This window comes from Balaenoptera ricei, chromosome 10 (assembly GCF_028023285.1).
Source record: "Balaenoptera ricei isolate mBalRic1 chromosome 10, mBalRic1.hap2, whole genome shotgun sequence".
Taxonomy (NCBI): Eukaryota; Metazoa; Chordata; class Mammalia; order Artiodactyla; family Balaenopteridae; genus Balaenoptera; species Balaenoptera ricei.
The window spans coordinates 38,301,778-38,318,106 of NC_082648.1; the positions used below are offsets into that span (position 1 = coordinate 38,301,778).

The 16,329-nt window shown below is 39.6% G+C and overlaps 1 protein-coding gene across 3 annotated transcripts in view; it reads left to right on the forward strand.

The window, feature by feature from the left end:
• Nucleotides 1-16,329, forward strand: part of ANO6 (anoctamin 6) — a 219,584-nt gene that overhangs the window by 177,294 nt on the left and 25,961 nt on the right. For all 3 annotated transcript variants that reach the window (XM_059935720.1, XM_059935718.1, XM_059935719.1), the window contains 5 exons: nucleotides 1,308-1,450; nucleotides 3,636-3,713; nucleotides 8,352-8,577; nucleotides 9,629-9,798; nucleotides 10,002-10,099. In XM_059935720.1, the coding sequence (XP_059791703.1) occupies nucleotides 1,308-1,450; nucleotides 3,636-3,713; nucleotides 8,352-8,577; nucleotides 9,629-9,798; nucleotides 10,002-10,099 (715 nt within the window). The remainder of the gene's footprint in view (nucleotides 1-1,307; nucleotides 1,451-3,635; nucleotides 3,714-8,351; nucleotides 8,578-9,628; nucleotides 9,799-10,001; nucleotides 10,100-16,329) is intronic.

Genomic DNA, 16,329 nt, shown 5'->3' on the forward strand with positions numbered 1-16,329 from the left:
CACACCAGCATGCAATCTGTCTACCTGCTAAAACGCCGTCTTCTCTCACCTCCCGGCTGAAGCAGGCCTCATCGTGGACCTGCCAGTAGGTCTCCCTGCCTCTAGTCTCTTTCTTGACTTCCTTCAATGTCTCCTCCACCTTTAAGGCACACAGAGTCCTTCGTGATTTGCCCCTGCCATCTCTCCACCTGGCTGTCCCACCCGCCTTACCACACCCTGTGCTCCCTTCCAGTCTGTTTGCAGCTCTTGGAAAGTACCTGGGTCTCTTTGGTCTCTTGCCTTTGCACGCACGGCTCCCTAGGGGGAAATGGCCTTAACATTCCCCCTTCACCTGATCAGCTCTAAGGCATCTCGAAACTCACCCCAGTGGTCCCCTCCTCTGAGACAGCCTTGTTACATTCCGGCTCTGTGTGCCCAGAGCACCTCGTGCTTACTTTGATCACAGCTGTCTTAAAAGTCCACTGTAACTATCACTTCACTGTAATTCCTATACACCTAGGAGCTCCTTGAAGCAGGGACCATATCTTTTTTTTCTCTTTATTCTCAGCATATAGTAGAGACTCAAAAATATTTGTGGATGGAACAGTGTTTATTCCAGAATTTCTATATAGGAAGGGCTTAGGGGTAACAGTCTGATTGGAAGAAGGGCCTAGGGGATTTACCCTGAAACCACATTTTTCAACGAACATTTAATGTTGTTTCTGTCTAGTATTTGAAGTTACAAATCTTGAAAAATAATGATTTCTAAAAATTATTTTATTCATACTTTACACAAGATTGAGAAAAATACCAGTTTTCCACATTTAAGAATATTGTTTTAATTGGGGTGACTTGGGTGGTGGAAAATAAAGATTTGGGGACCACTGAAGCATTCTCATCCCTGCACCCCCAAGCCCTTTGGAGGGAAGAGAGGGAGAGGGGTGCAAGGAGGAGCAGACTAAAGGATGGACCATGAACTGCTTTGAATTATAATAGTTGCTTGTGTTTTTTTGTTGGCAATAATGTGCTAAGAGCAGGTGCTTTAGCAGTAGACACAATCAGATGCCTTCTGACCATCCCATTACTACCCTTCCCATGACCTATAGTCTGTTTTTCACAAGTTGAATAAATTATCAACATTTTCCTTTTAAGAAAAGCATTAACTCATTTTTCTCTCTTTTAGATATTAGTATCGCCTATAAATAAATAAAATTAGATTTTATTGACCGTATACAGAAGTGTTGTGGCTAATTAATAGTATTCAGTACAGATTTCTGAAGCATCAGTCATCACTGAAGATCCACATGATGCTGTTCTCTCTTCGGTAGTTACCTTGTTTTTGGAGTTTTGGAAGCGACGCCAGGCAGAACTTGAGTACGAATGGGACACTGTCGAGTTACAGCAGGAAGAACAACCCCGGCCAGAATATGAGGCACGGTGTACTCATGTGGTGATAAATGAGATCACTCAGGTAAAGAGTATGTTATCTAGATGCAATTCAGTCTATTTATTGCAGGGGTTCTCAACCTTGACTGCACATTGGAATCACGGAGTAGGGGCGGGCGCTTAAAAAATATTGATGCCCGTCTTCTGTCGCTATATACTCTGCCACTCAGTGGCCTGGGGTGCATTCTGGCACAGGATTTTTTTTTTTTAAAGCTGCTCTGGTGATTTTTAATGTACAGCCAAAGAGAAGGAGCACTACTAAGAACAGTAGGCACAGGAGATAAATGTGGTCCCTTCTTTCATAATAACAAAAATGAAAAAAAAAAACCTCTTACATAAATGTATAAGAAAAGGTGCGTTGATTTGTGTCCTTTCATAGTACCAATAAAAATTAGACTCTATGACATAGATGTAGAAGGAAAGACACGTTGGTTTTCATAGTTGATTCTCAGTTTTTCACATGGTCCTTCATTATTACAGCCACCTTTTCATCGTAGACTAGCTCCTTTGTCTTGCACTACGCCTCGGTCACTGCTCCCCCTTCTGGTTGGTATGTGCACAGAGTAGGGTGACTCTTATCCTAAAATCGGAGAAAGGATGGAGGAAGAAGGGAAACATCTGTTGAGGCCAAACTATATTCAGGCCCCGTGCTAATCATTTTATCTAATTGGAAAGGTAAATTTGCTGCTGTTACTGCTGCTGCAGAATTAAAAAATAAAACTATATAATCTCTTTGTATAAGCATTCCAAAGCCAGTGAAAGACAATTTTTTTCAATCATCTGCATTATTGCCTCTTGCCATCAACACAGAAAATCTGGAGCTAATTGTACTTGTAGTCATCAGCATAAGGACAGTAGGTTTTGAATATGAATAACTCTTGGAAAGAAAATGCTTTTATCAAAAGCATCTGAAAATGTCTCCAACCATAGACTTTATAAATTGACTCACAGATTTACAGAATGTTGGCAGTAAAAGGGTCTGGAGGGAGCAGTTCAACCTCCTCATTTTATAAATGGAAAAAATTGAGTTTCAGTTACCCAACAGAAAATGACATTTGTCTTTTACAATGTAACAAGTTTTAAATAATCCCCATTATGAATAGTTCCCATTGTTTACGACGAAAGATGGGGGTCAAAGCATGTGTTGGTGAAAGGTTGTACATAACGAAAGCTGAAACTTAGACAAAATCGGATGTTCATAACGTTTTTGAATACTGAAAAACAAAAGCTTATGTTATTGGCAACATACAAAACATACTGAAGAAAAGACATTTTGGAAATTTAAATCTGTCCATTTTAAATTTAAAATTGCCAACTCATAAGTTAAATTTCCATTGTAACATTGCTTGTTAAAAAATTGAAGATGAAGGTTCATTTCTCCTTATCGTTCTTCCTCATTTTACCTTGATTGAGAACACGTCCTCAATGTCTAGAGAGGCCAGCGGTGTGGTGGTGAGGCCTTGGGAACAAAACTGCCTGAATTCATATCTGAACATAGCAAGTTTACTAGCTGAGTGATCTCGGACAACTTGTTAAGTTCTCTGTGCCCTAGTTTCCCCAGCTATAACACAGGAATAAGAAAGTTGCTTCCTCATATGACTGTGGTAAGGATTGATTGAGTTATTGGATAGAACCTACTTAGAATAGCACCTGGCACAGAGTAAATGCCATGTACCTGTTTGCAGCTATAATCACACTGTTGATTTCATTTCTAGAAAAATCTACATATATTCATATAAACTATAAAATGGACACTCTAAAGATTCATAGTTATACCTAATTAATACATAAAGCTCAACCGGAACACACACATTGGCTCCGTAGTACTTGCAGACATCTGTGACACTTTCTGTCCTGCACAGACTCTGGGTTATGACTGCAGTCACTTCTAAAATCTAAGACAAGCTCAGGAATGGTATTGTCAGATACCCAGACTCCTGAGCTCAGATCATGGCAGATAAACAGTTTGTTATTCACATTTGCATTTTCAAAAACTATTATTAAAATGAACACTGAACATGTTTTGTTGTATGTATGTCTGAAATTGTTAACAAGCAAACATGCAATTATCAGTAAGGAGGCTGTGTCTGAAAACTAATTTTTAAAAAAAATTAAGCCTAGGATTCAGTGACCAATTAGGAGGAAAATCATTTCATTGGAGGAATCCCTTGATTGACTAAACTTCTTTTTATTTATTTATTTTTAATTAGGAAGAAGAGCGTATTCCCTTTACCACCTGGGGAAAGTGTATACGTATAACCCTCTGTGCCAGTGCTGTCTTTTTCTGGGTAAGAATCTGCCACAGATTTTTCTAGTATCTAATTTTAAATGTTGAGAAAACTGAAAGTCGAGCTGGAAACTATGTAGCTTCATAGAGAAGATTGTTTCCAGAGAACAGCTCAGCCACCACATGGAGCAACTCTCAAGGTTTCACAATATCTTCTGCTACCCGTGGCTCTTCCAGCTCCTTTCACCTCATTTGTTTAAATCAGATCTGTGGTTCAGGATTTTCAAGTTTCTAATGAAGAGACCAGACGGGAGGCATCAAGAATTCTAAAATTCTCCAAGAGTAACAACTAATATAAAATGTCTAGGAATAGCCTTAACAAAAAGATAATAGGAACTATAAAAAAAAAACATAAAAACTACTGAAAGACATAAAAGAGGCCTTAAACAAATGATTCTAGATAAAAAGACAATGTTTCTAAAATATCAGAACGTATGAAATTAGTTTTGGGTTTTTTATTAATAAAATCATATTAGTAATATAATAATAAGTAATATAATGAGAGTTTTATTAGCTCAAGAACAGCCAGCTTAGAGAACAGGACATGAAGCCCAGATATGGGCTCACTAATAATTTAATATATGAAAAGGAAGGCATTACAAATCAGAGAGATAAGTAAAGATTATTCAATAAATGGTAATGGAACACTTGTTAGCTATTTGGGAAAAAAAGATTGAAATCATGCTATGAACCACATACTGTGATAAATTCCAGAAATATTTAAAAACATTTTAAAAAGTAATACCATAAAAAACTAGAAATAAATATTGATGAATATACAATCTCTAGATGTGGAAGAAGTTTCAGAGGAAAGTATTTAAAGATTTCCATACATCAAAAGCGTCCTAAGTTTAAACAAAACACCAGAGGAAATATTTGTTAACAAATAGGGCAAAGGGCTAATTCCTTCAATACGTAAATACTTCAGAGCACTTCTGAGACAACACCAAAAATCTCAGGAGCTAAGAAGGCAGAGAAGATGAATACACATTCAGAAAGGGAAAAAATATCGTGGCAAATGTCAAACCTCAGTGGTAATTAAATCAGTGCACATTAAAGTGAAATACAATTTTTCACCTGTCAAGTGATAAGACTCTGTGTTTGTAAGGCTTAAGTGCCATAGTACTCTCATACCTATGCTATTGGATTTTTACACTGCTCCAGCCTTCTTAGAAAGCAGTTTGGCAGTACATGTCAAAGTCAAAAATATTCATATGCTTTAATCCACTAATTCAGCTTTTAAAAACTTTTAATCAGGAAGTATTTCAAAGTGGCAAGTAAAAGTCAGACATATATATATATATATATATATATACACACACACATATATAATATGTGTCTCCATGGTAGTAGTAATAATGTATTTTTAAATTTGGGTGGGAGGTATGTGGACATTCATTTTACTGCAAAGTTTTATAGCTCACATATATTATGAAATTTGTAAGTATTTTAACATTTTATTCAAACCCTCTTCAATGAAGAAAAAATAAAACCAAAAAAAAAAAAACAATGGCAAGTAAAAGTCAGACATATATATATATACACATATATAATACATAAATAATATTTTTGTTTATATAGAAATGTTATATAAATATTGATTATATATATTATATATATATAAAACCTCAGCCAAAATGTCCTCCTTCCAACCCTTCATACAGTAGAATATTGTGCAGCCATGAAAAAGTATGTCCACGAAAATATATTATGACATGTAAAAATGTCATGATTATGATAGGCTTAAGAATAAAATTAATATGTAAAATATTTTATATGAAAACAACGCATAGTTCTGAATGAATTACACCTATGTATAGATACATTTTTTTTTCTATTTTTATTTTTTATTCTTCATTTTGATAGTTGGAGTCTTTCAATTGTAGGTGACAGAAAATCAATCTCCAATTGGTTTAAACAACAACCAAAAAATGGGGTTGGGTGAGATTTCTTGGTTCCTGTAACTGAAAATCTCATATCTGAGGTATGACTTCAGTCAAGAATAGATACTGTAGCCCAGATGATGTCAAGGCTGGTTTTGTTCTGTCTTCACTCTGTGTCCAGTGGTGTCCCAGCATGGTGATTCTAGGCATCCCTCATGGGTGCAAGATGGCTGCAGCTTTCCAGATCTCACATCACATCCAAGCCAAGAAAGGTCTCCTTTAGCAGCAACCCCTGTTGACAGAGGAAGCTCGTCTTTCATGGGCACTAGCACATATCTCCTCACATCTTGGTGGCTCTTAATAGGTTATTTGCCAATCCTTGAATCAGGTGCTGAGGCCAATAGGATGAGACACCTGTTTGTGTCAAACCAATTGGGATCTACATCTGGAGCCCTGGGGAGGGTTGGGCAGTCAAGCCCAAACCACTAGACTAAAAACAGAAGGGAGATTATTTACTCTAAAGCAAAATCTAGGTCCTCTTCTAAGACAGGGTACAGATCCAGCGCAGCAAAAGCAACCAGTGTCCACTAGCAGGTACTTTCAGATTTTCTCTAATGAGCGTATATTAAAGTTATGATCAGAAAAGAGGATATGTAAGCAACTTGAGGAAGGAGAATGAAAAGTTTTCCTGTTTCCTAAGAAATATTGAACCCCTTAAGTGCTCTCAAGAAAAATGGAAACACGTCAAGTTTGTAAAAGTTCTGAAATGAATTAGAATTCATTTCATAAGCCATGTAGGGGGCAGTGCCATATAAAGGTTTGTGTATCTTTGGACTCTGAGTATCTCAGTTCTCTCGCTTACTAGTTGCTTAATTTGGGACAAATAGCTTCATCTCTATGTGGCTCTATTTCCTCATCTGTAAAAAGAGAATACTACCTACCTCACAGGATGGTTGTAAGGATTTTAAAAATATATGTGTGCTGAAGCAATAGTAAGCATTAAAGAATCTTACATATTATAATTACTTAATATGTCATTTTAAAAATTACTAGCAGAGTTTTAAAATATATATATACTATCAATATTTAAATGGCCTGTATGGGTTATGCTGAGAGGAAGACTTGATATACCTTCTCTGATACATTTTTCTCAACCTTAATTAATTTTCACATCTAATCTCACACACACACACACACACACACACACAGTGTTATTCCTTTCACAAGTATGAAGGCTTAACTGTGAAGAAAAGGAGATAATGAGATTAAAGGAGGAAATATAATACTTTCTCTACAAACTGATAGCTTAAAAAGTAAGAAAGTCATCTTTTTAACACTTTGGTCACCATAATCATAGCTAACGTTTAGATAGTACTTTTCATGTGCCAGGGCTTAATGCCCTAATTGTTTTTACCTGTAGTAACTCATTGAAGCCTCACAATAATCCTATAAATCAGTGGCTTTTATTATCCCCTCATTATATGGGTGAGGAAATTGAAACCCCCAAAGGCTAAGTAATTTGCACAAGGTCCCCCCAGCTAGTGGTGGAGCTGGGATTCGAACGCGGGAGTCCAGCCATGCTTGTGGATCACTCCCTCTACTGCCCTCCACAGGTGGAAACCAGCCTCCCTCTGTGACTGTAAACACACGACGTGATTGCTTGGTACTGAAATTCATATTCTTTATAGCTTTCTCTATCACGGCAGTCATCAGGAGCCATCAGAGACATTGAGTACATGCTTCTGGAGTGTGTCCAAGAAGGTAGATGTAAGGAAAGCAGTTTAAAAATGGGACCTTTGATGTACCTTGTTCAGTGGCCAGAGAAAACCTGCCTAGTAAGGAAGTGAAACCCTACCAACCACACGCAGATTATGTTTCAGACCACCCCCACTGACCTTGGGTCTATGCAGTCAAAACTACAATGGACTAGGAAAATGAATCCTGTGCAAGTGCAGGTATAAATAACTGCCAGTTTAAGGTCTCAAGATCCGAGTATGAAAAGCGTGTGAAGCGTTTATCATCAGAGACCTGCCTGCTGCCATTTCCAATAGTGACCTTGGGGCATCTCTGCAGCTTCACTGGTCCTGTTCAAAATCTCCTCAGCTACGGGAACGAAGACAACAGCCAGCACCTGCTGACCCCTGAGTCAGTAATAGGTTCTCTGTTGGAAGGAAACGTATCCTCTTAATGGATTACAAATGAGCAAAACCCACTCATTCATAACCTAAATAATTCCATAATTATTATTCTACAAAGGGATGTTTTCACTGGTTCTGCTATCACAGACTTTTTTCTTCTACCAGAACATGCTACCAGTTACTCCATTTTTACTCCATCTGAAGATATTCTCTCTCTCTCTCTCTCTCTCTCTCTCTCTCTCTCTCTCTCTCTCTCTCTCTCTCTCTCTCTCCCCCCCCCCTCCCCCTCTCCCTCTTTTTATTAGGCCTTCTTTTTTAGAGCAGTTTTGGGTTTACAGAAAAATTCACAGGAAGTACAGAGTTCCCACAGACCTCCTCATTCCCTGCTCACAGCTGCTCCTGCTATTAACATCTTCCATTAGTGGGTGCACCAACTCTTTTGACTGCCATCATTTCTTCTCCTTTCTTTGAAATTTAACGTGCCTGATTTTCACCTCTCTTGTGGCATTTATGTGAGATTTACATCACTTCACAATGCATGTTGTCCATTTGGGCATGGGAAGTGTAAAAGTGTAATTATTTGTGAGTCTCACGCTGCTGTGTTTATTGTGTTTTCAGATCCTTTTGATCGTTGCTTCAGTTATCGGGATCATTGTCTACAGGCTCTCAGTGTTCATTGTATTTTCTGCAAAACTTCCCAAAAACCTTAATGGAACAGACCCAATCCAGAAGTATCTGACTCCACAGATGGCCACGTCCATCACCGCTTCCCTCATCAGCTTTATCATCATCATGATCCTGAACACCATATATGAGAAAGTGGCAATCATGATTACTAACTTTGGTAAGGTCCTGCTATATATATAGCGTGATTTCTAAGCCATCTTTAGAATCAGGTAAAAATAGAGACTGTATGTTTTAGGCATTTCAATTCCAGTATGTTACAATTTTTAGAAAATTTCAAGTGTAAACATATTTTCTCTAGCCTGTACGAGAAATGAATTATCTCTAGCTTTGCACTGGTAAGAGGGACAAAGCAAAGACAATCATTATAATGCCCAAGCTCTGTGTAAACAGATCAGTGCTGAATAATATTTTCAGTTACATTAGATCATGTACCCTATTGTTGAAAGTAAATGGTCTCTTTATTGCAAACAAGTGGAAGAGGGTCATGGTTCCAGTGGCAGATCTGCTTGCTCCCGCATTGCTGAGAGGACAAGCAATCACAGTGTTATGTGTCTTCCTCCCACGCTGTTCATATTAATATAGCTCCACACTCATCAGCTCTGGCTTTTATAATAAAGGTTTCTTCTCTCTGGCTTGTATCCCAGGCAGCTGCTTAGTAGCCAAAGTTAAGTGCTTCCCACACGCTGCATTTGGCTGGGTCGTTCTCCAAATGGTCACCTTTGGAGTGGTCATCTTCTGAAAATGATAAGACCGATTTAAATTCTAAACTAGAAGGATGACCCGTTTTGTCTTCCCCAAATGCTTCTAGCAAGTTGCCCCGTGTTTTGTTTGTTTTCTTCAACAGGCCTACCTTATTGCAGTTCAGGAAGACAAGAGAATATCATTTAGCAGGCTGTTCAACTTTAATTTTCTGTCTTACATTGAAAGAAGACAGTTCTTGCCTATTTGATATCATTGTGCTTATAAATTTTAAGGAACAGTTGACTGTTTTCTGCCTTGTGGGATATTGTGTTCATGGGGGAGAGACTCTTACAACAATGTGTAAACTTGGAATTAACATAGTAGCTATATTAAGAAATTCAAAACAGCTGAAGTGGAAACTGTGAATTGTATTTTTTTTAATCATGTTAACTCATGTATCAGTGTCTTTGATTACCGTCTCAAAGCTGTTCACAATTTTAAAATCTTAACATTTCTTTTAACTACAGAACTCCCAAGGACCCAGACTGATTATGAGAACAGCCTAACCATGAAGATGTTCTTATTCCAGTTTGTCAACTACTACTCTTCGTGTTTCTACATCGCATTCTTTAAGGGCAAATTTGTGGGTTATCCAGGAGACCCAGTTTATTGGCTCGGAAAATACAGAAATGAAGAGGTGTGAATGTAGAATTGTGTTCTCTTGACAATTTAAGCTGTTCCATGTTTTCTCTCACTTGCCCAGTGAAGAGTTTCTTCATTGTACATTCCTTAGATTTTTTTTTTTAGCCTAAATAAGAATATCAGAAAAAATAAAATTAATGACTTTTTCATGTTAGACCCATCTAAAATTTAAATAGGACTTTCTTTTTAATATTTCAGTGTGACCCAGGTGGCTGTCTCCTTGAGCTGACAACGCAGCTGATAATCATCATGGGAGGAAAAGCGATCTGGAATAACATACAAGAGGTGTTACTTCCGTGAGTACCGAGTCGTGTGATCTTAGGGGTAGAACGGCCCACCCATCCAAGTCATTTCCCTGCTTGTCTAGCTGCATGCAGCCACTTCTAAAATGGAGTAGACCCTCTGCTTATTAAAGGTCTCCAGATAAGATGATCCAGCCAACAGTGTACATGTATCCAGTGTTTCAGAATTATATTTAAAAACCTCCTTCTTTAGATTTAACAAAAATCCCCATCTGCTGTAGTTTTTGCCTATTAGCCCATTGTTGGTGGCTGTTGGATCATAGCCCTTTGAGAGATGGGCCTTGTTGGAGCTTCGAACTAAGTTTTTCCACAACTTCTTACAACTTTCTCCTCCTTTTATACATGCGTTTAAAAATCAGTAATAGTAACTTGTTGAGTTCCTAGTATGTGCCAGTCGCTGTATTAAGTGCTTATTTATCTCTGTCATTTAATCATCCAAACAATCCTTATTTTTACCTCCCTTTTGCAAATGAAGAATCTGTGTTTTAACAAGGTTAAACGATTTGCCCAAGTTCATGTAGCCAATAAGAGGCTACTGTGGGGTTCAAATGTAAAACCCCATGGCTCCAAACGCATGTGCTTTTAAGAATAGAGGTTCTCTTAATGGTCCTAAGGCACCAGGTTACATAGCATGTTAAGAGACGGTTGTCTAAAATAACTACAAAAGTTTTGACTTACTGTTCTTTTCCTAGAAATGAGAAGAACAGATGTTAGCTGAGGTCACCGTGTCCTTTTAATTTTCACATAAGTCCGATCCCATATCACAGTGGACAAGTCCAGTGCCATCTGCAATTTCTGCATATTTCAAGGAGCTTATTGTATTAGTGTTCTGTTGCTGCTTCAACAAGTATCCCCAAACTTAATGGCAACAGGAAGAAAATAGAGGGAAGAAGCCCACAAAACAACAACGAATTTACTATCTTGTGGTTCTGGAACTCAGAAGTCTGCAGAGGTCTCATTGGGCTAAAGTCAAGGTGCTGGCAGGGCTGTTTCCTTCAGGCTCTATGGTAATCTGTATCTTTTACCTTTTCTAGCTCCTAGAGGCCACCGACATCCCTTGGTCTGTGACCTTCTTTTTCCATCTCACAGCCAGCAAGATTGCAGATCTGTGACTCTTTTCTGTGGTCACATCTCCCTCCCTCACTCCTCCCTTCTCTTCTGCCTCCGTCTTCCACTTTTAATGACCCTTTGATTACACTGGGCCCACCTGGATAATCCAGGCTCGTCTCTGTTAGAGTCAGCTGATTAGCAACCTTAAGTGCATCTGCAACCATAATTCGTATGTGCTGGGTATTAGGATATGGACATCTTTGGGGGGACCGTTTTTCTGCCTACCACATTAACCTTTTCAAGATAATTTCTGGCTCTGAGTTTCTGTTCTCACAAAACTGTTGATCTCTCTTCTGTCTTGCCTCCCACTCCTGTACTTTCTGCTCCTGCCAGCCTGAACGCAGAGGGCAGCCTTCTCAGTGTCCTGCAAAACCACTCACACGAGCAGGGCTTACTGATGTTTGGGGCATGGAGGAGAAACTCAAACAACTTGAATTTCGAAATGCAGAACCTCCGTCTTTTCAGTCTCTTATCCCACTATACACCTGGGAATTTTGCTGCGGTTGTTGTTTATTTATCACCCTTCTTTGTAGGCTCTAGAATCCTGCCCTTCTGCCCTGTCTTCCTCCTGTCACGTCCAACTTCCTTCTCATTCTTTCTCTTCCCTCCCCTAACCTTTCTTCTCTGTCCCTCATTACCAAGTTTCTGTTCATTCTCTTTGTAGAGCAGTTAAATTCTTTTTTTTTTTTTTTTTCTTTCTGTTTTTGTAGAACAAAACCCTCTGGGTTTCAGTGTGTCCTTCCACATTTCTTCACCAGGGCTTTATCCCCCATCTTCAGTGAGAATTATCAGTGTCTGTCTGTAAACAAAGACGTCTCCCTTTTCCCCACTTCAAACCGTCCCCCTCAAAAAAAGATTCTGATCTTAGCTGTGAAATGAGTATATTTTTGCCCTACTGTGCAGTAGACAGCCCTTACCTTGGGCTCATAGTTAGATTTTTCCCAATGAGTAAAAGTAGGTCATGTGCAAATAATACTGTGTTTCTATGTGAAAATAAATATATCAAATAGAGGAAAGGCTTAACTCATTACCAATAAAAAAAAGTATTTTATGAAGGAAATAGGTTAATTATTTAACACTAAATTTTTGTGAATAATTTGTTGTCAGTGAGCTATTTTCTGATTTAAACAATCAAGGAGAAGAGTATATTTCCTAAACGGGTACTCACTGAGAAATTCATACAAAATGAAACTTGTGCACGTGAAATATTTAAAAACAAAGGATGTATTATAGTATCTGTGGTCTGTTTATACCTTCACTTCAAGTAAGCACATTGTTGCAAGTTCCAGTGAGCTGAACTTCGCCTTCAGATATTTCTTCTACTAGCCTTGTTTGAAAACTAGGAGCACTAAATCAGCGCTCCAGCGCCAGTCCGTGGCCCGGGGGTTGGGGACGCCTGCGCTAAATGTTAGGCAAATTAGAGAGTGGGTTGGGTTCTTCCCATCACTGCATCTGCTCTTTGTAAAGGTGCCAGTTTCCTTCCTACGTTTTCATACAAACTTTTAACATACTAAAGATATATCAGTTACTTTTGCTACCCAAAACCACACCCATCCCAATAATACATAGGAAGGGAAAAGAAAACTTATAAAATTTAGTAGCTATTTTCACACCATTTAAATATGTCAAAAGGAACATAGGAAACAAGGAACAAAGGAAATGAATTTCACCATATACTCACCTGCCTCCACCCCCAACTCCACTTGGGGTCCTTGACCAGGATTCTCAGAGCAAATGAAGGCCACGTGGTGCTGTGATCCAGGCTCCATCTGGGGGGGAGGGGGGGGTCTCTCCAGCACCTGGGTCAGCACCTGGCATTTAGTAGGTCTTCAGTAAGAGCCAACTGAGTGAATGAGTGACTCATACGCTTCAAATACAAACATCAGTAAATTAATAGAATTGTTCGTTGGACCCTGAGAAGAAGCTTAGAGCCCTTTGGCTCTAGCCTCACTTTTTTGATAGTTGGGGCATGCCTGGGAATTTTATTCTGTACTTGACAAAAAGGCTAGTACAATTCCTGTGTTAAGCTACTTGCTTTGGAGAAATTTTATGATAAAATGTTAAGAAAAATAGAGTTAAATATCCAAAATGCCTTAGCATTGTCCTTTGCTGTTTAGATAATGGATGGCCGTAATTTTCTTCTTTATATGTTTTCTATATTTTCCTCAGTGAGTATTCGCTATTCAGATAATAAGAAAAAGCAAACTCTTAACAAGAGGAAATGTTTCTTCTCAAGATATGATTTGGCTAGAGAATGAATCAGAGACATACAATAAGAGAATCCTAAATGCAGGGATCCCTCACTCTACACACTCGGTCTTAAAATTCAGGAACAGTAAACTCAGGAGCAAAATAGATTCAGATGGTGAAGGATGCTTGTATTCAAAATTAGCAAGTGGGAATGTCCTAAACAGAAATGGTAATTGGTATGTGGATTAAATATGATAATGAAGAGACAAAGACAAAATGGGGTGTAAAGTGCTTCACACCATGCTTTACACATAATAAGTACTCAGTAAAGGGCAATTTGTTATGATACTGTTACACTAATATGCATGGTCAATTGCTAAGAAAATTATTTTGTAACCCCTGGTAGAGGGAGGAAGCTTCCAGCCTTGGCCAGGGGAAGAAGTATCCAGTGTCTGTATTTTTTTAAAGTTCTGTATGTGATTCTCATGTGCAGTCAGATTGATATACCTGTACTAGAGTCATAACCCAATAGAATATCCAGAAGACCATGGGCAGTGATGAACAGACTGCAACCCAAGATTTCCTGCTACAGATGAGTGGTTCAATTCAGACTGAACAAGAGGCTCAGAGCCGAAGATCAGAAAAGCAAGCTAGTCATTTCTTCTCATTTGACCTAATATGATTGGTGGAGGCAATGGAGGCAGTATGGTACAAGAAACAAGTACCAGATGAGTTAGTCATGCAAGTGGCTGCCAGGACAGAAGTTTCATCCTGAATCCAAGTCATCATGGGTTTGGGTCCCCGATAGTAAAAGACCTGCTTCTCTGGGGCATGGAGAGGATTCCGCAAGAGGCTGAGGCTGGAAGTGTGAGGCAGAGTGAAAAGTAAACCAGTAGAAACCAGTGATCTTGAGTTTGGGTGTCATGAAGGGTGATGGATGTGTGCGGTCCTCGGTGCCACGTGGGCGACAAGGCCCCTGGAATGTCTGTAAAACTGCGGATTCCTGGCCACACCTCAGACTTGACTGATCACAGAGCTCTGGGTTGTGGCCTAGGAAGTAGCACCAGCAACAAGCGTTCCACATCATTCTTATAAGTGCTGGAGTGAGATCTGAGTCAAGATTCTAAGTAACTTAGGCTGCATTTACTGTTGGCCTCAGCCAGTTAGCCTGTACTGGTCAAAAAGATAATCCCACACAGGGGATTTTGATGTGTTAGGAAGTTTGCTAAATACCTCACCTGTTCTGAATCATTTAATCCTGGTAACAACCCTGGGCAGTGTAGGTTTTATCACCCCATTTTATGTGAACTTCACTGAAGTTAACGAATAAGCAATGAAGTGTGGATTCCGATTCAGGGGTGTCTGAGTCCATATCCCCTCCATTTCCACAGCCTCCTGCTATTCCCCTAATGTCATAGAAGAAAGAAGTGGGGAAAGATTGTGAAGCCAGGGCCATGTTTCGTTGTAGAGAAGTCTCCCCTTAGCAAACCTGGGGGAGTGGTCAGTGAACAGTTAACACTGACATCAGTAGCAACGGGCAACCCTTCATGGTCAGCTATTTTTAATTCACCTCTTACACTCTGTGTGTGTGTGTGTGTGTGTGTACACGCGTGTTCACGGGCAATGTATACAATGGTCTTTACAGTGAAATCCACACAAACGTGCTGTGTCGTCAGCTGGAGCTTAGCCAGATGCTAAGTTGTTTGTTGTTGTCGTACGTCTTCTGATGAAGTCGACAAGTAAACCGCAAGCCAGCTTTGCTTCAGGGGACAACAGCCCTGTAGGCTACAGGTGCACACCTTGTTTCACTGACAACTGTTTCCGATTTCTTTTCAGTTCAAATTGCCATTAAAAAGGGACGGGGCTTCCCTGGTGGCACAGTGGTTAAGAATCCACTTGCCAATGCAGGGGACACGGGTTCGAGCCCTGGTCTGGGAAGATCCCACATGCTGCAGAGCAACTAGGCCCGTGAGCCACAACTACTGAGCCTGCGCATCTGGAGCCTGTGCTCCGCAACAAGAGAGGCCGCGATAGTGAGAGGCCCGCACACTGCGATGAAGAGGGGCCCCCGCTTGCCACAACTAGAGAAAGCCCTCGCACAGAAACGAAGACCCAACACAGCCATAAATTAATTAATTAATTAATTTTTTTAAAAAAGAGGTATCTCTAAACATTAAAAAAAAAAAAAAAAGTGGGGACGCGTTCATTTGGCTCACAAGCTTCTGAGAAAGAAAACCGCATAACCCAGGAGGAGACACCAGGCTGCTCTGCGGGGCAGCGTCCAGTAGGGGGCAGAGCACTGGGCCGCCAGTTGGGGCTGTGTTTCCTGCAAGCTCTGCACTGACTTTGAGGAAGCATGTCACTTCTTTGGTCTTTAATTTGTTCAGCCGAAAATAGGGTCTTGGAGCTGTTTTATCCGGTGTCAAAGTATGTCCCTTTTCTGCTCCATGTCCCTCAATGGCTCCCCACTTCCTTCAGAGTGAAAAACGGCCCAAACCCTCACCGTGGTCTCTTAGGCTCCCCCACCCCCCGCCACAACCAACAGACTTATTTTCCTCTTAGCCCTGGACCACACTGGCCTCCATGCTTTGTTTATTTTCTCTGGTGATTTTCAGTCTGGAAAGACCATCTTCGATAATAGCAGGGAAATGGAAAAAAAAACCCCAAAACTAAAGTTAATCAAATGGGGAAAGTATCTTTTAAAAATTAAAATGCCCACATGAAAAGGAGGTAGGAGGAAAAATCATAGTAGTTACAATTTGGATAAACCCAGGTATGTAGTCAATACTATTTTTCAAAATATTTTGGGGAAGGGAGGCAGAAATAAAAAGAAATTGAGCATGAAAACAAGAAATTAAATTCTTGGGAAGATGATGTGTTCAGCTCGAAAAACCAGTAATACTTTTATGCCTTTGGTCTGACAA